Below are 25,305 nucleotides of genomic sequence, written 5' to 3' on the forward strand. Positions count from 1 at the left end.
GCCAATAGAAAAATTCGTAGTCGTAAATTTTCATGGCTAGCTTTGTTTTAAAATAAAATTTTGGTTTGTTGCAAGATATTTCGCATAAGAACGCTTACCCCTGCTAAACTGTTCCCGAACCCCTGGGGATAGGCGTACCACTTTGGGAAATACTGAACTAGAACATAAATGCACAAGCACAAGAAAAATACAAACCTGCAACAGATTTCTGGCAATGAATAAATCATTTTAAGGTTGCTTAACTTGACATTTAAATACAAAATTGCTCAGGTAAGAAAAAAAGTATATTTAATCTTTAAAATGCAAAATGAATGAAAAAATAAATAAAATAAAAGTGAAGAACAAAATAATTAGCAAATTATATAAACATAGCCTATGTTCTTTAGCACAATTAATGCCCATTAGAACATCCTAACAGTTTCAATCCAACAACAGTTCAATCCAACAACAGTTCATTCCAACATACATCATTCTATATACAACATAACAGTTTGGAACTTTCTAAATAAATATTTTTTCATTGACAACGAATAGAAAAGGTTTATAGAAATGAATCAAACAACTATCTCTATTGATGCCACTGTTTAATATAGGTTAAAGATCTTAGATTTTGAAGGAATGTAATGAAAAATTAAAAGAAAAGAATGACATGACGACCAACTCTTGTCCTAGCTGCTCCTTGACATAATATTTGGAGAGATAGTGAAATATCAACTTCTTACCTTACATTGACTCTTCATGTCGGAATTGAAATGTCTTATTCTAGAATCTGATTGAAATCTCTAGTACATATTCATAACTATTAAATGTCTTTTAAAAGGTTACGATAGATTCATTAATCATATTTTGTTAGAAAGAAAACAAGTATCCTTACTTTTCTATAAATGTTGCAAAAGGAGATTTGTTTCTGAGAAAAAAAAACATTGTAATCATACTCTTGCTTGCTTTCTTTTTGAAAACACTTTTTAGTTCTACATGCGTAAGTTATTTAGCTAAAAAGCTGCTAGCAACTGGAATACTGAGATAGGTTTAGAACAGATTTTAAAATTTTTGAATGAAGTGGTTTGATAACATTGGTAGCAGAATTTATCAGTCCAGCCTTTATAAGTAAATATTTGTAAAGTTTGGAGTACACACATAATAGCAAACTAGTAGCATAATTGCATTTTTCTTTGTACACGTATATATATTACTACACAAATCATTTCATTTTAGTGAAACATCTTATTAAATGATAGGACACTAATGAAAATAAGCCATTGCTCAAAAATTTATAATGATTTCTCAAACACAACTAAATGATGATTCTTTTTCATAAACACCTTTACTACAAAATTTATTTTAAAAAACGATATACATTTCATTATTTGTTCAACAATTTGAAATGTGAATAGCATATATATAAATATTTTTAAGATATATATAATTGATATTGTTCAAATAAATTATTTCTTTATTTGAAATAATAGTTTTAATCATAATTAGCACAAGCAGACGAAGTATTATATTAGAAAAGCTACCCAAGCAAAGTTATCATAAGATGCAAAGTTTGAAGATTAATACAATTTTAAATTTAATAAAATTAAATGTCATTTATATTTCGTGAGAGCATTTAGATAAAATTTGAGCTCCACTATTAATCAGTGTAATTTACATGCACTAACCTAAAAAATATGAAATTCTTACTCAACCATAACCCAAGCGCATAATTAATTATTTCGCCCTTTAATGTTAAACATGCAACTGAATAAATTTAATACAAAAAAGGTAAATTTAAACAATGTTTAAAATCTAAGATATAATAACGAACGTAAAAATAGATTCTGAATTAAGTTGACGCTCATAAAAATGTATGCTTACCTACAAATTCGATGGAGATCAGCGAAAAATATTCGTGATCTTTACCAGCCCAAGACGTCGTTTCAACTACAACAAGGACCGCGGGTATATTCGTTTTTTAACCGACATGCTTAGTGTTGCCAACATTTTTCCAATATTTTAAGAGGGATTTATTTTTTTCAGTATTAGTTTCACTAGTCCTATTTTAACATTCAGACTAACACTTACTCACATCTTCATTATATTTTTCTATTGGTTGCAGGAAAACATGTGATGCTAAAACACCAATAAGAGTGTTGAATGCAATGATTATTAAAAAAGGAAAAAGGAGGTTGTTCAGGTATTATTTATATCGTTTAGCTGAAATTTTTATAAGATGGTTTATCAGCTAAATGAAGCTTAAAATGAATTAAATAGATAGCCAAATGCTTAATGTGGAAAAATCTAAACAAATACTAATCGAAAATTTTTTTTTTTCGTACAATTCTTGCATTTTTTTTGATAGGTTTATTATAAAATATATATTTTTTTTTCATATCTGATGTCAAATGATTGAAGTGGAAAATTACAAGTTGAAAGAGGTTTTACATATGTCTCTTTTTTTTCTTCTTCCCCTTCCTTCCCTTCTTTCCTTGAGCTAGAAATACTGTGAAATTAAATTTTAGGATTATCAGAAAGAGGATTATTTTATTATCATGAAATTAAAATTTTTTTTATTTATTCGACCAATTTTAGAACATTAATTAAGAGTGAAATCAATGAAATTCAAATGAATACTTGATCAAATCGCCATTGTCTTAGAATTTTAATTTTTATACGTATTTAATTAACGCTGTCCGTCTTTGTATAACTAAACTATTATCTTATGAACAATGAATATCTAATTCATTATATTTAATTTCAGATTATATAACAATGCAGTGTTTAAAAATGATATAGATCAATGGTTGTGTGGGGAATTTAATCTTAGACTATGTCAACCTTCATCTATCAAAAGGTACCTCGTGTTAGAATCAAGTTAACATGTCTTATATACTAGAGAATTGGTATTTAATATTTATAGTGGTAGTTACGCCACATTACTCCCCTTCCAGAATTTTATCTGTGATAGAATTCGATGAACAATTGCCACTAGTTGATTAATGCTGTTTATTTATTAACTTCAATTTTTTGCTCATTATTTTTTTATTTTTTTCTTCCAAGCATTTCGCTCGGTATTTTTTTTTTTTTAATAGCTTTTCGCTATTTTTTTCCATTATTTTTTTTTTTTATAGCTTTTCGCTATTATTATTTTTTTTCTAGCATTTCGCTCATTATTATTTATTAACCGGGAGACTTTATTTACTTCACCGGATTTTTTTTTTTTTTGAGCAGTATATTTTTTTAGGCAAATCAACTGTTTTTAATGTGGATTCATCCATCAATATTGACAATTTCTTAATGTGGTCCGTAGGTCACCAATGTGGGGAATTTAATCTTAGACTATGTCAACCTTCATCTATCAAAAGGTACCTCGTGTTAGAATCAAGTTAACATGTCTTATATACTAGAGAATTGGTATTTAATATTTATAGTGGTAGTTACGCCACAGTTGTTTACTGACATACACTTTTCAGTGAAATTATCAATTTAGAGGATTAAATAAATATGGACTTTAGAGAACTGGAAACTGTTATCCTGCTATAATTTTTTTTCTGGAGAGAAACTTTCTCAATTGAATTTTTAGTGCCCTGTTAGAGAGACTGCATAATTTCTAGTTATTTGTATATACAAGTGAAGAATGCTCTTCTCCAATACAACGATCCTTTTTTTTTCTTAACATAAATTAAAATGAATGGATACAATATTATTTTAAAGTCTATCAACATATAAGAACCCTACTATTATTTCCTATATGATGACCAAAATCTCCAGAATTACCCTTAAAAGAAGATTTATCTACAAAAATTTACTATATCTTGTATTTACTTTATCTATATATGAAAATTTACTTTATCTACATAAATTTACTATAACTAAAATGATTTCATAATGTTTAAATTTATGATCTTATCTCTAAATCATGACTACATGATTTTCTGAACATGTATTCATGATCTTAGTAAATTTCTTACACAGTTGCTAGAAATATGCAATTACTTTTAATTATTTAATTATAATTTCTGATTGAAAGGTTAAACAATGTGTTATTCGTGTGTTTCCTGGCTTTCGCTGATATTACAGAGGAATTATTTTTTACATTTTTAAAAACTTCACAGAACTTAAAGTTCGCCTTTAATTAAATTTTATTATTTTATCACAAGTAATTCGATTTTAGCTTAAAGATTTTAAGACTTCTGTCGACAATATATGTAAATGAGAAAAAAAGTTATTTATTAGTTTGTTTTCAGTTTAAATTACTTATTTTATTTTATCCAAACCTATTGATTACTTCTTCACAGTTAATATTTTACTTTGATTATTTTTGTACTCTATTGATATAAAAGCCTAACATTATAATATTCATTTCTGTTGGTACTAGAAGTGTCATTATATATTGTCTGTCAACTCTAAGTTGTGCGGTTCTTGTCTTGCGAGATGTGGCCTCTTATACAATTGATATTTTTCAGAATGTACATTTCTGTAGAATTCAAACTTTCTGAGCAATAATTATACTTTAGATCAATAGCTTTATAACAAAACTTAAGAGAAACTGATTTTTATTTTAGTTACCAAATTCTGTTTATTATATACCAAATTTCATAACTTCTGAAGAAGAAGATGAGCTCCTGAAAAAAGTTTATAGTTCACCCAAACCCAAATGGAAAGCCTTATCTAACAGAAGATTACAAAATTGGGGTAGGTTAAAATTAAGTCTGCTTTTAGTCTTCAAACATTTTTTCATATATTTTATATTGCTAATATTATGTTGTAGGTGGCCTTCCTCATCCTAAAGGCATGATTCAAGAAAACCTGCCACAGGTAAAAAAATTTTTTTTTTTTTATTAAAATGAAAATTTTTTTCTTTTACAAATTATGTTTTTTCAATAATTGTATTCTTTGTATGAAAAATGCTGAAAATAGTTTAGAAATATTTTAATAGATTGCAATATATGAATTTGTATATTTGGCAAAAACAGATTTTGGCACATAACTAAAGTGGATAAGTATTCAAATTTTCATTCAAGGTAGATAAAAGGATTTATAATTAGAGGAAATGTTGATTTGACAAATAATTATTTAGCATGTTTTAAAGGGCTTTATTTATGACAAATATGCTGCAAAATAATGTGTTTCTCTGATAAGAAAAATATGCATATTATTGATTAAGTTATCTGTATAAACAAAGAGAAATTTGCAAAAATAGATACTTGTAACATTACTATTTTTAGTGAACAAAGTGATACCATACTACAAATAGCTCCATTTAGCTTTGTCTTAAATTTTTCTGCCAAGCTGGTATTTAAGTAGTACATAGAATCTGTTTTGTGTACTGCATGGTTGATATTTAAGAAATATTGAATTTAAACTGAGGAATAACTATGTACCAGCCTAGCCCTCTATATGCACCCACGGCCGGATTATCCTATAGGCACACTAGGCACGTGCCTAGGGCCTACGAAATTCAGGGGCCTACGAAAAACTTGGGAGAAAAAAATTTATTGACCAAAATAATTTAGCTTTAAAAACAACAAGTGTATTTTGCACAAAATTGTGAAGATACAAATAAAAATATAATATTTTTCGGTAATAAATTATTTTGCAGAATCTTATGATCTAATATATTACTTTTTTGCGATTTTTGGATTCAACGAAATCTTGTATTATGCTGTCGAATTCCAAACTACGCAAAATGTCGTATTCAATAGACATAAGTGCGAGAGATGCCAAACGATCTTGATTCATTGTTGAACGCAAATAATTTTTTATAAATTTTAATCTGGAGAAAGATCTTTCTCCTTCTGCATTTGATCCAAGAATCAACAAATATATTCTTAATGCAATGTGAACGTTAGGAAAGTATTCACAAGTTTATCTTTAATTTGAGCCTTCAACATTTCTTGTGCAGATTTATGCTCATACAAATTTGAAAATAGTAAAAATTCATCTACAAAGTTTTCCTCTAAATCGGAAGAGTAAATTTTCACCAAAAATGGTATTATCGATATCAACTGCAATATCGGCAGTATGTCGGTATTGCAGATAAAGTTAGATAAACAAATTCGTAAATTAAAACCCATATTAATAAAAATGTAAAAAAAAAATATGCAAGAAAATTTCAGCGGGGAAAGAGGGGAGGAATGGGGGGGGGGGCAAAAACGGCTATGCCTAGGGCCTACGAAAGGTATAATCCGGCCCTGTATGCACCTATCTTATAATGATAATGACGTAAAATTTAAAGAATACAAAATAAGAGTATAGTTAAAATAACATTATTATCACTCCGAAAAATTAAAAATTAGAAAGGAAATATGTGAGAATCTTTCCTTTGATAAATGTTTTTAATGGAAAAGGTGAAGCTACTTAATTGTGTACATTTCTTCCTAATGTTATCTACAGTTTGAGCAAAGCAAGTAAGGTTAAGCCAATTCTGTTATGCAACTTCTAGGACTCATAATGTTCTGTCTGGTGGTGCACGTTGTGTTAAGAGCACACTTTAGTAAAAAAAATTTTGTAAGGGGTAAAGTAAATTAATCTCAATAATTAAGACAGAGAATAAAGAGTGTGTTCTGATGAAGACCTTTACTTTTTCCCATTAAAAGTTTTTTTATATTATATTATTTTATTCTTTGTGTTTATATATATATATATTGCTGCTATTAAATGCTTTTAAAAATGTTGAATCTGAATCTTTTATGGTCAAACCGCGTTATCACAAAAGAATATGAATTAACTCTGTGTTTGTTATATGGCTAGTTGAAAACACCTCTTTGAGCCAGCTGTATTTCTCAGTGACCTTTAATTTTGCAAAATAGTTTTAAACACAAAGATTTTCTTCCTGATTTTTGTTGAAGAATTTAAAATACTTTTAATTTTATAATTCTTAAAAACTTTTTTTGAAAATTGAAATCTAAAAATTTAAATCCTTCTTGAAATTCTAATCAAAAAAAGATTACCGTGCTTGATAAAAAATTACCTTAATTTTCCGCTTCTAGTAAGTAGAAAAGAAGTAAACATTAAAGATGTTTCTAATAAATAAAAATATTGTTTCATCACATTAGAAAAGAACCAAAAGTTAATTTAATGAATTCAAAACAAACTGACATTTATGAGGAAGTATTTACTCTTGACAGTAATGTTTCAGTATGTGGTGATTGGGAAAAATCAGGAATATTTAAAAAGGCAAAAGAATTTGGATTTATATATAAAAAAATAGGAAGATGATAAAACACTCGAATTTCAGCAAATTGTAAAACCCTTTAAAAAAGCAAAAATATTGATATTGTTTGAAGTAAATACTTGTTGTATCAGTACATTTATTATCATGACTGAATACTTAAAAAAGATTTAATATTTGATTCATTTTGTAATATCGAGGTTTGACTGCATAAATATGTATATAAAATTTTTTTCTCCCTTCGATTAAGTATGTTAGTGGGAATTTTTTTGTCACATTTATCTAACATTGTTACTATTTATTGTTTAATGTAGATTAATAATAAAGCAGATAAAACAAAAGCAATAAAATCCAGAAATGGAGCTAGAAATCAACTTCAAAACTCCATAAATTATATCAAAACTTCATAAATTATACCATATATATGTTTTTTATTTAGTGGCTAACAGATTGTATTAAAAAAGTGCAGAACTTGAAGATTTTCCAGTCATGTGAACCAAATCATGTTTTAGTTAATGAGTATCTTGCTGGGCAAGGCATTATGGTAAGATAGTTTATAGTATTTACATACAGTTTTGTTATATATATGTTGACACCTGGAGGCTGAGTGGTAGCGCTTCGCTCTCCTGTGCCACAGGTCCTGGGTTCGATCCTCGGGCCGGGCAGGGTTGACTCAGCCTTTCTTCCCTTCAGTGGGTCGATAAATGAGTACCAAAAATGCTTGGGAACTAAACACTGGGGGTTCTGCGTTCGGCTGACCGGAACATTTGCTCCTGCACCCCAGAGCCCAAGGTCATGAAAACTGAGATGGGCTCAGAAGGCCTTGGCCCTATATGGGCTATCGCACCACTGAGTTTAGTTTAGTTTAGTTTGTTATATAATTAAAGTGGATGATATTTTACGTTTTCCTGGATTCATGAAAAAAAAGTTAGAGCAATTATTTTTAGTGCAGATTATTTTTAAAAAAATGAACGTTTCTATTATTACATTTTTCAATAGTTTCTTTAAATCACCTTGAATAACTTTAATAATTGAGGAAGTAAACTGAACTTTTGTTTTATTGTTATAACTACTAAACTTTTACTAATGTGTCTATAATTCCAGCCTCATGAAGATGGACCACTTTTTTATCCTACAATAGCAACCATAAATCTTGGCTCTCACACAGTGCTAGATTATTATGAAAAACTGAGTGATTCTTCTGATATTGTAAGTACTATTGGTGAGTTTTTATGATTTTTTTAGCTTTAATTTATGTTTGGATAAATCAAACCATGTTCTACTTAATTTTAAATTGATGAAGATTTATTGACTATTTGAATGTTAAATGCAAATGTTTTGAGCAAAGGAGAAAAAAAAAATTACCAAAGTGAAGGGAGATAGATAACAGTAAATGGAATATAGAAAGCATAGATCAAAATAACAATTAAAAATGCATAACCAAATAAATTCAGATATTTTATTCTTTATAATTTCATAAAAAACATGGTATTAAATAAAAATATCATTAAAAAAACTCAATAATTTAGCCAAGCAATCTGAGTACTTTTATGTTTTTATTTTAAGATGCCTTTCATTAATCAGAACCTATGGCACAAAAGATATCTTATTTCAAAATCAAGAATTTGCAATGTAATGTAATTAATTTTCTTAATTATTTTTTCATCTTCTATACATCATTTTTTCCAAATTTATCTTTAGCTGGTTGAGGTTAGAACTAATGATAAATGAATATTTTCACATTTATAAACTATAAACAAATATTAAAATTATTATCATGGAAAAGTGTGAAACATTAAAAGAAATTTTACATTTCTAGTTTTTAATGGTACAATTATTGTAACATTTTAGTGTTTTGAACCAAATTTTAAGTTTGTAATAACATTTGCTTGGAAATAATACTTTTCTAAGTCAAGAACTAATTTTATAGGATTCTTTGAACATATTTAAAAAATATACTTATATATATTTTTTTTTTAGACAAAACCAGAATATTTGTATTAGTATTTCACAATATTAGATTTATACAATATAAAATTATACAATACATAAATACAAAATTTTCTCCTGTGTCAGTAACGTACCAAATAAGATTTTTAAACATAATTCTGTTCAAAGAAACAAAAGTAAATAATGACAGAAGATTTTTCCTTTTATTATAAGAATCTTTAATTGCGGTATGAACATGGATTAACATGCAGATGGATCAATATATTAATGAACAAGGTTGGAACATTTAATCATATACAATATCAGTTTTGCAATTTGCGTATTTAGAGTTACATTTATGTCATAACATATATTTTATCATTAAATTTTTTTATTAGATACATAAAAATTTTTTAATTTGTTTTAAATATTACTAAAAAACATTTTTTCTGGGCTTTAAAAATTTCAACTCTAAGATATTTTGATTTATGAAATCTGTTAGCATATCATCAGAATTTTCTTAATATATTTTATAATTTTCTACTTTTATGCAACTCTTTTATTTTATTTGTGTTACGTAATTTACATTGCTATTATAGTGGACAGTAAAATTTTTTCACCATCTTCTGGAAATCTCTTTTCTGGATTCTCTTAGGGTTTTCATTCACTTATTAATTTTATATTTACATGTAATTTATGTTTTACAATATTGGTTCATGTTTAATGAATACAAATAATAAATACTATTGTTTTTTTTGTAAACTAATGTATTTTTGGAATTTTGATATTCCATAAAAACTATTATATCTCTTTTGTAGGATTCGGAACCGCTCATTATACCTCCGATATATGCATATCTTTTTACTTTGTATGCCTTTCTATTTTTAAAATGTCCATTGTAAAACAAATTTTCAGTGATTATTCTCAATTTTCAAAAAATTAAACTTTATTTATAAAGCTATGATTGATATTTCATCATAATTTTATGCTATAAGTTTTTATACCAATAACTTCTTAACCCTCAATATGGCTTTGGGATTAAAAAAAATCAACTATATAGATTTATAAAATTACTATTATATAGATTTAAATATTTCAGATAGAAATCTATTAATTTGTTAAGAAGAGTTCATATTACCACCTGATACACACTCAATGGGCTCCTTTCTTAAATTCTCTATCAAAAATGTTATTACATAAAAATAAACTTAGATTTTTATTAATATAAGACTGACCAAAGCAAATAAATAAGAATGAAAACAAGTTGAATTGAAAAACTACAATTTGTTTTTAGTTTGATTTTCACTATATTATCATTTTCACAACTATGTTAAATATTTATGACATTAACGAAAACATTTATTTAATATAGATTATATAAATTATTAATAATTGCATAAATTTAAAACTTTTCTTTTGAACTCTAAAAAATAAAATAAAAATTCTAGATAAAATAAATAATTACCAACTGAACACTTGATATGTTCTCTTCTGCATTATACGAAGAAAAAGAAACTTTTAAAATCCAAAATTGTAGTTCTTTTTATATTGTTATTCTTCAAAGATGAATACTGTTTGGATGAAGCTAGTGCAGCAAGTTTTTAAGGATTGTGTTTTGTAAATACCATTACAACATTACAAGTGTTTTCATTTGCTTTGTTTATTTACAAGAGATTTCTTTTTTAAATAGGTTTTATAATTATATTTTGCTGGAATTTTATTTTTTCAGAACTCTAGTATGGAAAATAAATATGTTGGCTCTTTGTTATTGGAAAGATGTAGTCTTCTTATTGTTCAAGATGACTTGTATTCTAAGTACTTACATGGAATTTGTGAAAGAATGGCTGATACTATTGACAAAAAGATTAAGAATATTCATTTGTGTAAAGTTCAAAATGGAAGTGAAGTAATCAGAAGTACTCGAATTTCATTAACTATTAGACATGTGCCTTTTACTCGTAAAGCCAAATTCTTATTTGGAATAAGGTGATGCAATAGTTAATTTATTTTAAATATTTTTTATTTATAAATGCTTCATAAAATAAATTTATTCTGTAATTGTTACACAATACAAATATTTTTGAGCGCAATTCAACATTCTTTTTATTAAAGTTTACAATTATTTGCTATTATTGATTAAGTACTAAACAAATATTTTATTACCACTACGTTTGAATTATTTCCAGAATTAGCATTCAGTTATTTTAGTCACAAAAATTCTATTTGTTGTAATTAAAGATTCTAGCTACTTCCTTTTTCTTAAAAAAGAAAAATGTTTTTTTTCAACAAAGTTGAAATAAAATTCTTCTCTTGTTAAAAGTATTTCATTCAAGCAACTAATATTTTACAAGTTATTTATTATTGAGAACTTATTTTATTTCCATAAATAATCCTCATAGTACTCCCATAAATACTTCTATGTACATTGTATTCCCCATTGAAAGAAAGGCTACATGTCATGTAAAAATTTATATTTAAAATGAAAATTTTTACTATGTTTGTTGATTGAATAAATGATGAAAATTTTTATTTAAGGTGTTTTATTTGTTCATTTTTTTTTAATTTTTCTAAGGTCATTCAAACGTCATTTCTATTATAGTAGTTTTCCCAACTTTTTTTTTTGGAGTTTCCTGTCTTTTTACTATTGCATGAAGCACTTTTTTTACCTTTTCCAAAAATAAAAACATTAATATTCTAGATTTTAGATTATTCAACATATTTTAAAAGCAACAAAAACATGTAAAATTTTGACATCAATGCTTTGATATTTAGAATATATTAAAGAAAAATGCTTATATAAAATATTAGATAAAATTTATTAGTATTACAGTATTATTTTAGCTAATTATAAGATTTTTCTATTGCTAATTATAAATATTGATTACTGCTGAAAAGAATACAATGCAGGCCGCTTTTGACGTTCTAATCTATCTCTTTGAGTTATTTTCATTTGTAACAGAATTGAAAAGCTAGCCTTTTAATAACTGCCTAACTTCCTAGTCAACACAAATGGAAGCTAGGCCCCGATAGCCCCTTACTTACTGTCGTCAATATTAAATGTATATGAGTGATTTTTCTTCAATATATCTTCAGCTTAAGATTTCAAATTCAGTTCAAGAAATTCATCTTGTAAACATAAGGAGCTTTTTCAACTGACAAATTAAATGGAAGTTTTACTAAACCTATCCCCATATCAGATAAATTTAATAATGAATTATAAAAACCATTTTCTAAAAAATGGTAACATTTTTCAAATTAAATTTTTCTTACTGTGCTTTTCTCTCTTACACTTTTTTTCCCAATAAATCATTAAAGCAGAAAGTTTAATCAGACCAAACTCATTCCACCCATAAAATGTCCCTAGATGGTCATTACATGGGTGGGAATTCATACTTTCTTTCAATTCCAAATAGCTCTGTTACATAGAAAATTCCTTTTTTTTTATGAACATATTTTAGTGTAAGTTTTTGTATCAAAATTATACAAATCATGTACTTTTTTATGTTATGTTATTATTGTTCATAACAGTTCCTTGTGATTCATTTGTGATTGCTATCGTTGCTATTATTGAAACATGTAACAAAATTAAAATCTTTCTCTTTAATAAATAATTATACGAATTAATTAAAATTGTAAGAATCATCTATTTTTTAAAGTAGTAATGTAGCTTTCTAAATCTATTTTAATTTTAATAAAATTATCAATATTCTCAATATCGCTATCAACATTATGTTAAATATTTTATTATATCATAATTTTATTACTGTTTAAAACAGTTCCTGGTGATTCAGTTGTGATTGCTATAATTGCCATTATTCAAACATGCAACAATAATAAAATCTTTCTCTTTAATAAACATTTTTTTGTACACTATAAATTATAGACAGATTACACACATAAGAGTACATCTACAAAATGATTTATTACATAAAATTTAATGACAGTAAAAATTATACGTATGATGACTAGATAAATATTTTATATCACTACTCTGCTTCTGAGGATTTTCAGCAGATAGTCAGAACATAAATAATATTCAACTGCAACTTAATGTAACTATGGGAAAAAATTCCTCAAAGATGAGTTTTAAGAAAAACATAAAAAAGTAAGAGCAAAAGAAAGATAAATTAGATACAATGAAAAATTGGGTAAAATAAATTTATTTACAAATAGATTTGTTTACTAACAAATTTATTTAAGAATAATTTTTAAAAAAAAAATTGATAATCACTTTGATTTCTTTCTTAATATAAGGTCTGATATCGCATATATGCCAGTTTTGATTCTGACTAAAAACAACAAAAAGTTTAATGAAACACTATTTTAGTATTTTTTAAAAAAATAAATTATGAGAGAATGTTATGAGATACTTCTAAAAACTAAAAATGTTTCTAAATTACATAAATGCCTGAAGAATTTTAATTTTAAAACACAATAAAACAAGCAAAGCACAATAAAACAAAACACAATAAAAACACATCAGAACTTGAGTTCAGAAATATATCAAGAGTTTACGAGAATATAAAAAAAATGTAAAATAAATTAGATAAAAAAATTTTTTTTGCAACTTTGAAGCTTACTTAGATGATATTTACATTTTAAAGTGTAAAATAAACGTGTTGAGTAAGCATGACAGGTTAGACACTCAATGCTTCATAATGTCAAATAACATGAATGCTATGCCAAAAATAAGATTGAGTTAATTCCATATGAATAGTTTTTGAATTCTATATTAAATTCAATATAATTTATGAGCAGTATTTGATTATAATAAATTTTCTTTGCAAGATTCTCTCTAACATTTATGCAGCAGCTCGACGAAATTGTGACACTCTCTTTCATCATTCATCTCATAATGATTAAATAAAACAAATTTGCTCTTTTTAAAATCATGTGCCTGCTTGTTCTGCTCACACGACTGTCAACATCACATATATATTTTAATGAGATTCTCAAATTAGATTTTAAATTTGATTGTGGTTGTTAAAAATACATGAAAAGTTTGAATAATGAAAAGTATGAAAGTTATTTACATGATTCTTTTCATTGCATTTTTCTGGAGACACTTTTAAAATGAAATTGTCTTCTTAAAACTTCATTTTCATCAAACTCCTCTCTAGTTTTTTTTGCTGGAAATCTTAAGCTTATTAATAACCACAACAATGTAAGTCCTGTAAAAAATATATACACTTCAATAATTTATTTGAATGTAGTTTGAATACATTATCTAAAATTTCCTTCCAACCAAAAAATTCAATTATGAAAATTAAATCAATATTTAAATTAATTAAAACACTTAAAAATAATTAACAGCTTTTACTTAAAAATATGCTAATTTAGTAAAATATTTTAATATGAGACTTGTAATACTTTAGTATTTTTACAGAATATAATAATTTTTACAAATTATCTTTTAAACATATTAACAAAATGAACCGGTTACCTAACAATCGAAAGCGGCAGGGCAAAATTATTTTGGTGTTGAACTGTTTTGTGATAAAAATAGAGAATTACATACATAAGAACTTTCTTAGATCTATATTATTCTGGGAATACAAAATTTTCTGTATTTACCTTGTTTGTTATAAACCTCAATATATAAATAATTATGGATCTGAAATTAATTTAAATAAATAAAATTTTAATTTATTTTAGTTTAGAAGGGAAAGACAAATAAAATATTACCATTTAAGGTGCAAGGATAAATTGTTGGCCCATGCAGGAGAATAGTTTTATAAAAGTATCCTTCCACAGCGAAAAAACTGAGATAAAATACGATGACACAAATAGACAAAATTAGGATCCTGTTAAGAAAAGAATATATGGTTCAAACTTTAGGTATTTATTTAACTAAAATGTATTTTTAAAATAATATTGCAAAATATTGAACTACTTGGATTGAAAATACAGCTGTCATGTATGTAATTAAATCCTTAAATCAATGTCAAAATGTTCAAAACATTATGCCATTATATTTTTGCCTACTTCATTTCATAACCACTGTTTTTATATTTGCTCCTTTCACTTCTTAACAATCACAATTTAAATAACTATTATTAATAAATACTGGTTAAAAAAATTGTTCTTACAGTAAAATTTCTTGACTTATTAACATATGACAACTTATTACTATTAGATTTTTTTCCAAACGTTTCATATTATAAACCAATTGATTATCAAAAATTTTTACTTCTATATAGAATATAGGAATATTTTCTTTGGGAGATAGCTTAGTAAGACTTTAAATTGAAAAATAATGTTTAGTACACCCACAAAAATATAATATTAAAATAAAAAAAAAGTATTAACAAAAAATCTAACTTTTTATATAGGAATGTTTTCGATCCTATTAAAAAATATTTAGATTTTTTGCAGCTTTATCTGCATAGGTTCAATTCTTAGGCAGACTTTAAACTTAAAATGCTGTGAAGCATAATCATATAAAAGAAAAAAAACTCACACATTAAAGGAAAAAAGTTACAGTATTCACACAAAATTTAAATTTTTTTTTTACAGGAGTGCTTCTGTGTCCTGAGGAAAAATATCTAAAAATTATACTAAAGAAGAAAAAAAAGAGGGTACAGCTAAAATTTCCATGATTAAATTAAATAAGTGTAACTCTATATGTACAGCATATAATGTACAGTGTGCTAAAAAAATGGACCATCCTGAATAACTTTTGATCTAATGATCAGATTTCACATTCCAGGACTCAATCTTAAAATTTGAGGGAGTGACCTTAAATATGCTAATAAACAAGTGCAGATGATATTCTAAGTTACAAAATCAGACACAAAAACATACTTTCTTTGAGTAAACAAAATTTTTTTTTGACAGATTCGGATTTCTGACCCCTAAAATATCTGGGAAATATGGTCCCAGTTATTTGGTTAGGAGAATGCTCCTAAGTTTGGACCCTTTAGTATTAGTTTTGCTTTTTGCTATATCTCGAGAGCTTTTTAAGATAATTGAAACATTTTTGCACCCAATTATAAAATTCATTTATCCAGAGAATTCCATGGAAATAGTAACTTTCAGTAAATATTTATTATTTTATTTAATAATGGTCAAAAAAAATTTTGAATTGTAAAGTATACAATTTAAGAATACCTTAAAATTCAAAATTTTTTCGACCATCATTAAATAAAATAAGTTACTTTTTGTTAGATAAATGAATATTATAATTGTGTGCTAAAAATTTTCAATTAGCTTTCAAAGTTCTCAAAATATAGTGAAATATGCAAAATGTAATATTAAAATATAAAATTAATATGTAAAAAAGTATTATTAGTCCAAATTTTGGATTACTCTCTTGTTCAAAATATTGGGACCATATTTTCCAGATTGCAGCTACCCCCTATATTTTGGAGGTCAGAAATCCGAATCCATCAAAAAAATATATATGTTTAGTCAAAAAAGTACATTTTTATGTCTGATTTCGTAACTTAAAATATCGTTTGCACTTATTAATTACCATGTATCAAGCCATTAAGATTGAGTCCTAGAATATGAAAATCCGAACATTATTACAAAAGTTATTCAGTGTGATCCGTTTTTTTTATTTAAATTTTTTTTTTTTTACTCAGTGTACATTAATTTCCAGTAATTAAGTAAAAGACCATGATATCTAAAAACTCTTGCGCCACATTTTTCCTTTATACTGATTATTATTATTAGAAATAAAAATATTTTTTTTCAAAGTTGGAATAAATTTGGTTTTATAAGAAATTATTTTTATAAATTATTTTTCTCAGAGACCATTTTTAAATTTTATTGGATGTATACAAGAAGTAGTCACAAGGAAATAAATAATTAGGGATTTAAACAAAAAGATTTTTAAAAAAAAATTGTGGAAATTTTTTTATAGTTACATCAAAAATATATAATTTCTTATGGAGAAATTGCTTTTTTTTCCGTTTGTTCGATTACTTTGTAACTAACAATCCAACATTAACCTTTTCAAAAAAAGAAGTATAATATTCTGTATCTATTAAGTCAAATTGACACAGCTTACATATGGTTTGTGCATTCTTTTTAGATTCAGATTTTAAAATGCTGAAATAGCCTATCAATTGATTAATTTATATATTTAAAAAAATATCGTAGAAGGCCTTCCTCTTTCTAAAAAAATGCAAGAGTAAGTTTGGTAAATACTGTAAGATACATTGAAGGCATACTGATTCCTAGAGATATTTTGCTGCAGTCAAAGAAATTTACTCAGGAGTATCAATTTATCTTTTACAGTTCTCATGGAAGCTTTTTTTTTTTGTCTTTAACATTACAGTGAGACTTGTTTTTGTGCGGTCCTTTTTTATGCGATTCTGTTTTTGTGCGATTGGTTTTATGTGATTTTATTTTTGTGAGATTTTTTTGTGTGAATTATTTTTATGCGGTATATGAATCTTAACGGCGTTAGCACCAGTTTAATGTTTCCTATCAATGTGCATATGCATGTTGTGGACAAACTCTGATTACGTGGTCTTCTTGACAACGATGTATCTGAACTTCGCGATGCTCTGTTTATTTACTTTCATTAGTTCATTTATTATCGTCAACTCCATTTTCTCTTCTGTTTAAAATTTATTCTGCGCTAAACAAGTTGAAGTAAATCAGTAAAAAATCGTTTGCTGTGTTAAAAAACTTAGTGTTTTAAAATTAAACCGTTATTTTTATTTTGTAAATTCTCGGCTGCTTGTATCTCAAATACTATACGCTTCGTATTCAGAGTTTTATACACGATTCATTAGATTAAGGATTCATTTTAAAGTGAGATTAAAGGTAAAAAAATTAATTACTTTTGTTTCTATTTATATGTAGTTTTTATGATTTTAATTTTATTTTATCTGATCACCGACTTTATGGTACCAAAAAACAAATCAATTGAAATCCTATCTTCAAGCGATTTTCAACCAATTCATTCCAAGAAGATGCGCGTTTTGGATTACAACGAGTAGCAGCAAACTATTTAATGTATAATTTGAAAACTTCTACATGTATATGTACAATGAAGAATGAAATATTTTTAAAATTTCTTTAGGTCTAATTTAATTATTTAATTTTATTGAAAGCATTCTCTTATCTATTTCATAAATCATTGATGTATTTTCTGAGTCCGACTTTTTTTTATGTGGTCCCTATCAACCGCATAAAAAAAGTTTTTGGTGGTATATGGTACAAACTTGTTTATTACATGTCAGAATTTATAAAATTTTCGAATTTTTTTTTTGTGCGATTTCTTTTATGTGGTCCCTATCCACCGCACAAAAAAAGGTTTTACTGTATAAATATTATGCTGTGCTGCTAATACCAAAGCTCACATAACATTAAGAAAATTAAGTTTTTTCTAAGTCTGAATCTTTCATGATTTTTTATCAAATTGACAAAGTGCCTAGATGGAAATGAAATTTTATTATTCTAAGAAAAAAGTTATGTTTTAAAAAAGAAAAGAGGATTTTTCTAAAGACATAGTGATAAAAAATAAGCATTTCTAAAGGCTTTTAGAAAGAGCAAGCTACAATTTTCTAAAACCTGTGGGAACCCTGAATATTAATTAAAAATATTATATTAATTAATAAATAATTAAAACACATTGCAAAAATGCAATATGAAAAATAAAATAAAACATAAAATCCATACAATTCCAAATTTTTTTTTTCTTCGCTATTTTAAGATGCATTTAATGAAACTTAACATTAATATTAGTTGATTTTCCTTTTAACTTACTAACACTTGCCATATAATAATTATAAAATTATTATTTTTTGCAGGTTATTGAATACATAAATTAGAAAAAAAAAAATGAATAATAATAGCAGGAACTTTTAGTCAATACATAATATTTATTTAATGTATACACTGAAATGAAAATTTATTTAAGAAAAAAAAAAGTGATGTGCTTACTTTATTTCTTCAATGAAGAAGAAAGTATTCAACAGTATAATTCCATTAATAAGTGACCAAAAACCATACATTCTTTCCATAACCTGACCTTCTGAAATGCACAATTGTATTAATAAAATTTAAAAAAGAAAAAAAAAATGATAAGTTGACAAAGATGTGTAGAGCGGATAATAAAAATAAGTTCTAATCATAATAACAATATTGTACTTCAGTTACATATACATAAAAGTACCTAATTAAATGTAAAAATTGTTTAATAGAAAATCCTAGAAGTCTATGAAGAGTGTGATGGAATTAGGAATTTCTTCAAAGATAATCATTGATATTACTTTGATTTTACTGGTGATACAAAAATAAGACTATAATTTCAGTTCAGATGTGAATCACAGATATTATGCAAAGGTTTGAGGAGACACGTGGAAGTTAACGCAACTCCTAAATAAAAACATAATATTCAAATAGAGAGATGATCTAAAATGAATAATTAAGTTGATTAAGAATAGAAACAATTAGCACGATTAGTTAACAGAATGCCAGCCATAATTAAATAATAATAAATTTAACAAAAGGATAAGCAATTAAGGTTACAAGTTAGTTAATTCTAGATTAAACATCGTGGCGGACAGGTTGTCCCAGTAACGTACACAGGCGTCGACACAGACCGAACTGAGAAGAAAAGCAGGTGCAGTTAGGTCTGCAATCGTGATTGTCCTTATCGCCAACTGGCGACGTAAGTTTGCCACATTCCGGCGTTTAGCATGAAATTGGCTCAAAAGCAGCAGCCGCTGCAGGTTGAACGTATTAAAATCACAAGCTTCGATATTGATAATAAATAAGGAATTATACTTCACATGTTATAATGATGTTTAATAAGTTATATTAAGTTATACCTCAATAACTTGGCAAAGTTATTGTGGAATGCTTTTTACCAAGCGGTATTTTCTTAAAACGCATTAACAATACCTAGAGAATAATTGAAAAAAAATGCTTCATTGCAAGTAAAGGATGATTAATTTATTGTGGTTTGGTTATGTATTATATGATAAAAAGTAATACAATGTTATTTTTTTAAAAATGATATTTATTTTCAATAAAAATATTCTTTTTAATGACCTTTCTTCAAGCTTCTAAACATTATTCCTTGTTACACTTTTTTTTAACCACAGACAAATGAAAATAAATCTTAAGAATAAAATTTGTTAAGAAGAGAAATTTAATTCAAGTCTCAAGAAAATCATCAAATCCTTGACGGATATTTTAGTAATTTGAAGATCTTTTAGATAACTATAGTCATTTAATTATCTTAATTTAAAGTTTCGCAATAAGTTTTAAAACTATGAGATGAAGAAGATGCTGATTTTAATAAAAGAATACAAACTTCTGATTAAACAATAGAAATTTAACTTTTTTTGTGGGCCATATCATACCATTTGACTCAATAATGGTTAAATTATTTCCAAAAAATTTTGAATGTACGAAGTTGTCTTCGGTGAAACATCTAAATGCAGCTCCGAAATTCGTGAAGGCTATAAACGCAACCCAACATCTTAAAGTCACAGTCAACCACTGTGACATGTTTTACAATTTTTGACAAAATAATTTATGTAATTACAGTACGCTAGATAATATCTTGAACGTAAAAATTTGGTTTCAATTAACTATGATAAAATGTGCATTTATAAAACGAAACTACCATAAACACGAATAAATATCTGCGGTAGAAAATATTATGATTGATTGATGAATTATCCTTTTTTCTAACTTAAAGCTCGATATATCTTCCAAAAAAACCTGTTTTTTATTTTTACATAGGTATCAAATATAAATTATAGTGAAATGCTCTAATGACAGTCAATAATTATATATAATTCACTTTAATGAAAAGCTGCTTTGAATTAAATATAGATTGTAAAATGAAATTATCTTAAAAAGCTATAAGCTGGTAAATATTACAGCATAAGCCATCGTACATATATAATTCTTCATCAATCAATCAAAAGATTGTATATAAAACGTATTTTACTTTAAAACGGCTTCTTTTCTAACATTTTTCGTATCTGTATTTAATTAAATCTATTTTTCAATAAATTCTGTAAATTTGAGCTCCAATATATGTTTGATTCAAACTTTATGTTCATTACATATATTTATACTTGATAAATAAAATCAAGAAAGAACTGTGACTTAGATATCAACTCTATTTACTAAATATACTACTTCGTGTGTTTAGAAATTGTACCTAGTTTATTTTAAATTGTGTCTAATCTTACTCACTATGTCTTTATCCCATTTTGATGAAAAAAGCGGCATTGTTTCAGTAAAAACACCATGGGGTCGTTGGTGGCAAACTGTAGCTGAAGTTTTTGTTGAAGTTAACGTCCCACCTGGAACACCGGGGAAAGAATGCGCCATTAAAATTGAATCCAAATATATAGAGTGCCGTGTCAAAGATAAGTGCTATTTTAAGGGTGCTTTATATAAACCAATTCGTGTACAAGAATCTACTTGGTCTCTAGAAGAAAGAAAAACAATTCTGTTCCTTCTTGAGAAAGCTGAAAAATATGAAAATGAAAACATATGGCCTAGTTTATTAGAAAAGGAATATAGTGCAGATCCCTACACTCAACATGAAATGTTAAAAAAATTAGATCTAGAGAAATTTCAAACAGAAAACCCTGGATTTAATTTCAGTGGTGCTGAATTGTCCAAAACATACAATAATCCACCTTTTCTAGATCAGAAAGAAGCCAAGTAATAAATTAAATGTTCATTTTTTTTCAGCTGGATAAGTTGCTGGACTGATCAATTTTAGATGAACAAGTTTAAATTGTTTTTATACTTAAATTAAAATATTATTTTAATTTATGTTTTGATTTTTTAAAAAAAAGTATTACACTTTCAGCCATATTGTTTTGTTGTTTGTCACATTTGTAAATTGTACAGTCATATTGTTTTTTTATTTTTTATATTGAAACATAAATAAACTATGTTTAAAAAATTGTGATAAATCTAAAGTGTACTGAAAGAGTTGATGATTATTAAAGAGACAAAATTAATTTAATTGTACTTATTATACATTAATTTTCAAAACTGAATGTTTGCTTGATTAATGAACTGCGTACATGCTTGTAATGTGAAAAAGACTGTTACTTAAAACTGAATTAAAATAAAATTACTACATAGTAGGAGCTACTACATAGAATTTTCATTCATCAGTGATGTAAATCTATTTCATGGACTCGGATCTAATGGTTTCACTAGAACATCCATAGTAGTACAGCATTCATCATCAGTACTGAATGTGTATTCCAAATCAGAGGACTACCAAAGTGAAACTGGTTTAAATGTGGTTGCCAAAATAATATTCTTTGTGGAGAGACAGAAGCAATTTATATAACCAGAATAGCAATTGCAAAGATACCTTTGTCAGCTTGGAAGTTTCTATGAAAACTGTCACTGGAATTACCATCATAGTTATCAGGAGTATGGCTGTCGGATCATCACATTTAGGATAATTGCTGCATCCTGATTGAACAAGTTTAAAAAATGATGCAAATAGTTTGGCACCGACTGATTCAATCTAATAGTTTAATTTTAAGGGTTTGTGTAGTTAATTATATATGAACTCTATATATTAATTAAACCTGCATAAATAAAAAATTACACCAAAATAGCAATCTCCATTAATTTTGACAACTGACTAAGTTCTTCATTTACTACAAAATAATATTTTTTTAGTGTAAACTTGTAATTTAATTAAGAAATTAACTTTTTTATTGAACGTTTTACTCTTATAAACTTAGTATATGGTATGAGCCTTTTACTGAACTATTCTATTTTACTATAATGCATTCTATATCCACAAAATTAAAAGTTTTTATTTTATTTACTGTACAAAAGAAAGTAAGGTTTAATTAAAGGGAAAAAAATGTGAAGTAATACACTTGACACAATACAGAAAAATTGGATTTTTCAAACCTATTATCTTTTCCAAATCCTCTTAGTACTATATACTAAGTAAGCTTCTAAATACAGTCAATTCGCTATAACTCGAAGTACGATAACTCGAATATTACTATAACTCAATTTTTTTATAAGGTCTCGACCCTTTTATCTTCAATTTCATGTTAATTATTCTTGATTACTCGAATTTTACTGCCTTTAACTCGATTTTTTGTGTGGATCTTTTAAAGCAAGAAAAAAAAAAAACCTAGGAGCTGATATCTTGCCCCTTCCTTTGCAACACACATACACACACAATGTCTTTCGCACTCTTCATGGAGGAGCTAAGGCTGTCCCTCTTGAAGTAAGTGAGCAGTGGTTAAATGAAACGTTACCATATTTACTTCCAGGATACAGTTAAAATGATGTTTTCAATATTGATGAAATGGGTTTATTTTTTAAATGTCTACCAAATAAGACTATGATGTTTAAGGATGAAAACTGCTCAGGGGGTAAAATGAGCAAGGAGCGTTTGACTGTCCCAGTTGAAGGAAATGCGTCTGGGACAGAGAAATTGCCCTTACTTGTTATCGGAAAATACCGAAATCCCTGATGTTTCAAGAATGTAAAAACGTATCCTTTGGATTGCAATTCTAACAAAAAGTTTTGGATGACATCAGTTTTATTTGAAGACTATGTAAGAAAATTGGATCTGAAATTCTTCGCTAAAAAGAGAAAAGTGATACTCTTTATGGATAAATGCACAGCGCATAGTGATCTACCTAATTTGAAAGCAGTAAACTTGCAGTTTCTCCCGCCAAAGACAACAGCAAAATTGCAGCCGATGGACCAGGGTATCATAAAGTGCTTCAAACAATCTTATCGTAAATGGCTTGTCAGAAAAATGATCTTAAATATTGTAAGCATTTAGAAGATTTGTAATTACATTATAAGCATTAGTTAAATAATCCAACAATATATTGAAAGTCCAGAACCGAAACTAACGGTAAGTCGAACTTCCGATATATCGAAGTTTTTCATGAGTCCTATCAGATTCGAGTTATCGCGAATTCACTGTACTATTGTCCAATAAAGTAAGACAGATCAAACATGTAATAAATTATTCTATACTCTTCACTTGTTGGTTTCATAAAATTAGATCAAAAACTTATTTTGACAGAGTTTAAAACAAAGGAAAATATAATGTAGTAGTACTCTGCCTATTGAACTTAATAATAAAATAAACCACTGTGACTTAGAAAAGTTTTGATTGAAAACATGATTAATAAAAGCAGAAAATGGTTTGATTGATATAACAGGATGACATAAGATCGATGTTTGCAAAGCACTTTCAAGTTTTGTATTTTAAAATATTTATTTGATGGAATTATATAACATTGTAAAATTCACTTTGATAATAGTAAAATAATATATATTTGTTGAAATATTTCTAAGTAATGTTAAGTTTAACTAAAGAGGGCAGGGTATATTTCGTGCTATGTAAACTAAAGCAAAAGGAATATGAATAAAACACAAATGAAAGTACAGAAATGGACATACTATAGTTTCGGTTTTATAGACAAGAACCTTCCTCAGTGTCTAAACACAACATGATAATAGAGAAATAAAGATACAAACACATGCAAAGTGATTTAATCTACAGAGGCAAAGGATCAAGTTTTAAGGACAGGGGATATGAGGATGTTTCGCAAAAACCTTAGGATGCGAAAGAGTATATCATAATAGATTTCCAAATATTGGGAAACAGTGGGATTCTAGAAAGAACATTAATAAAATTATTAGAATTTTTTAAAATATGGAAAGATTCCAAGAAATCAAGTTTAGTAGATGAAGAGCAATGTTGGATGACTTTAGCAGGAGACAACTCAAACCTGTCATTAGAATTCCAATTATGTAGAACAATGGAAGATTGTTAATATCCTGACTTTGGACACCTCTTTCATCTTCAAGTCAAAGTTTAGGGGTTGTCCAATATAGCCATGACTACATTGTCAGGGTCTTTAACCCTTTGCCAGTGTCGCTCGAATCCAGTTCGGGCAACTATTACGTGCAGTATTTGTGATGCCTGAACTGACTTCGAGCAGGAGAAAAATTAACGATTCTATTTTGTGAAGCCGAGCTGAGTTCGTTACTACTTTAAAAAACTTAATTCACTATTTTCCTAATAGATAGCATTAGTAGTCCTAGTTTTTCGCCGATTACGACTTCAGTCGAGGGAGGGAAAATGTGGGTGTTGTCGGCTGCTCAGATAAACAAGACACACTTGGATTGATAAACAAAGACAAAATTTGGCGTTCTTGTTTAGTTCATATTGTTGTGTTTGTATGTCATATTATATTTAGCTTCAAAATTTTGCT

At 26.8% G+C, this 25,305-nt stretch overlaps 5 protein-coding genes across 12 annotated transcripts in view; 2 read left to right on the top strand and 3 right to left on the bottom strand.

Annotated features, from left to right (window-relative positions):
* Positions 1 to 1,930, bottom strand: part of LOC122268257 (uncharacterized) — a 34,546-nt gene extending 32,616 nt beyond the window's left edge. For all 3 annotated transcript variants that reach the window (XM_087165774.1, XM_087165772.1, XM_087165773.1), the window contains exon 1: positions 1,861 to 1,930. The gene's annotated coding sequence lies outside the window, so the exon portion shown is untranslated. The remainder of the gene's footprint in view (positions 1 to 1,860) is intronic.
* The window catches only part of LOC107456286 (uncharacterized), a 30,718-nt gene extending 28,788 nt beyond the window's left edge, over positions 1 to 1,930 (bottom strand). For all 3 annotated transcript variants that reach the window (XM_016074118.4, XM_016074116.4, XM_016074117.4), the window contains exon 1: positions 1,861 to 1,930. The gene's annotated coding sequence lies outside the window, so the exon portion shown is untranslated. The remainder of the gene's footprint in view (positions 1 to 1,860) is intronic.
* Positions 1,931 to 2,188: 258 nt separating this feature from the next.
* Positions 2,189 to 11,614, top strand: LOC107456287 (putative RNA/DNA demethylase ALKBH6). 3 transcript variants are annotated; one of them, XM_016074119.5, is made up of 6 exons: positions 2,189 to 2,420; positions 4,548 to 4,677; positions 4,754 to 4,800; positions 7,596 to 7,700; positions 8,261 to 8,365; positions 10,815 to 11,614. In XM_016074119.5, the coding sequence occupies exons 1-6, from the start codon at positions 2,388 to 2,390 to the stop codon at positions 11,073 to 11,075; spliced, it is 681 nt and encodes a 226-aa protein (XP_015929605.2). In that variant the 5' UTR covers positions 2,189 to 2,387; the 3' UTR covers positions 11,076 to 11,614. The 3 variants fall into 3 exon arrangements, with proteins under 3 accessions (XP_015929605.2, XP_087021902.1, XP_071034840.1); XM_087165776.1 differs by lacking the exon at positions 2,189 to 2,420 and adding an exon at positions 2,798 to 2,836; XM_071178739.2 differs by lacking the exon at positions 2,189 to 2,420 and adding an exon at positions 3,183 to 3,347.
* A 1,305-nt stretch (positions 11,615 to 12,919) lies between these two features.
* Positions 12,920 to 20,720, bottom strand: LOC107456277 (uncharacterized). Of its 2 annotated transcripts, none has more exons than XM_087165777.1 (4): positions 20,413 to 20,720; positions 18,986 to 19,076; positions 14,771 to 14,889; positions 12,920 to 14,256 (listed from the first exon to the last, which is right to left on the bottom strand). In XM_087165777.1, exons 1-4 carry the CDS (start codon positions 20,558 to 20,560, stop codon positions 14,129 to 14,131), a joined length of 486 nt encoding a protein of 161 aa, XP_087021903.1. In that variant the 5' UTR covers positions 20,561 to 20,720; the 3' UTR covers positions 12,920 to 14,128. The 2 variants fall into 2 exon arrangements, with proteins under 2 accessions (XP_087021903.1, XP_087021904.1); XM_087165778.1 differs by having other exon boundaries at positions 18,986 to 19,073; positions 20,413 to 20,704.
* A 245-nt stretch (positions 20,721 to 20,965) lies between these two features.
* On the top strand, positions 20,966 to 22,656 carry LOC107456298 (nudC domain-containing protein 2). Its single transcript, XM_016074139.4, has one exon. The coding sequence runs from the start codon at positions 21,261 to 21,263 to the stop codon at positions 21,738 to 21,740; it is 480 nt and encodes a 159-aa protein (XP_015929625.2). The 5' UTR covers positions 20,966 to 21,260; the 3' UTR covers positions 21,741 to 22,656.
* The last annotated feature ends 2,649 nt before the right edge of the window (positions 22,657 to 25,305 follow it).

This window comes from Parasteatoda tepidariorum, chromosome 6 (genome assembly GCF_982258835.1).
Source record: "Parasteatoda tepidariorum strain Cologne lab strain chromosome 6, Ptep-v5.0, whole genome shotgun sequence".
In the NCBI taxonomy this organism is placed as follows: domain Eukaryota; kingdom Metazoa; phylum Arthropoda; class Arachnida; order Araneae; family Theridiidae; genus Parasteatoda; species Parasteatoda tepidariorum.

Bases quoted from the DNA above. Each gene is read 5' to 3' on its own strand.
- LOC107456287 (XM_016074119.5), top strand. From the start codon at position 2,388: ATGATTGAAGTGGAAAATTACAAGTTGAAAGAG. The intron at 7,701-8,260 runs GTAAGATAGTTT...CTATAATTCCAG, and splicing joins TTGCTGGGCAAGGCATTATG to CCTCATGAAGATGGACCACT. The intron at 8,366-10,814 runs GTAAGTACTATT...TTATTTTTTCAG, and splicing joins TGAGTGATTCTTCTGATATT to AACTCTAGTATGGAAAATAA.
- LOC107456277 (XM_087165777.1), bottom strand. From the start codon at position 20,560: ATGTCACAGTGGTTGACTGTGACTTTAAGATGTTGGGTTGCGTTTATA. The intron at 19,077-20,412 runs GTATGATATGGC...TGTGCATTTCAG, and splicing joins AACCATTATTGAGTCAAATG to AAGGTCAGGTTATGGAAAGA. The intron at 14,890-18,985 runs GTAAGCACATCA...TTTTCTTAACAG, and splicing joins TTCTTCATTGAAGAAATAAA to GATCCTAATTTTGTCTATTT.
- LOC107456298 (XM_016074139.4), top strand. From the start codon at position 21,261: ATGTCTTTATCCCATTTTGATGAAAAAAGCGGCATTGTTTCAGTAAAA.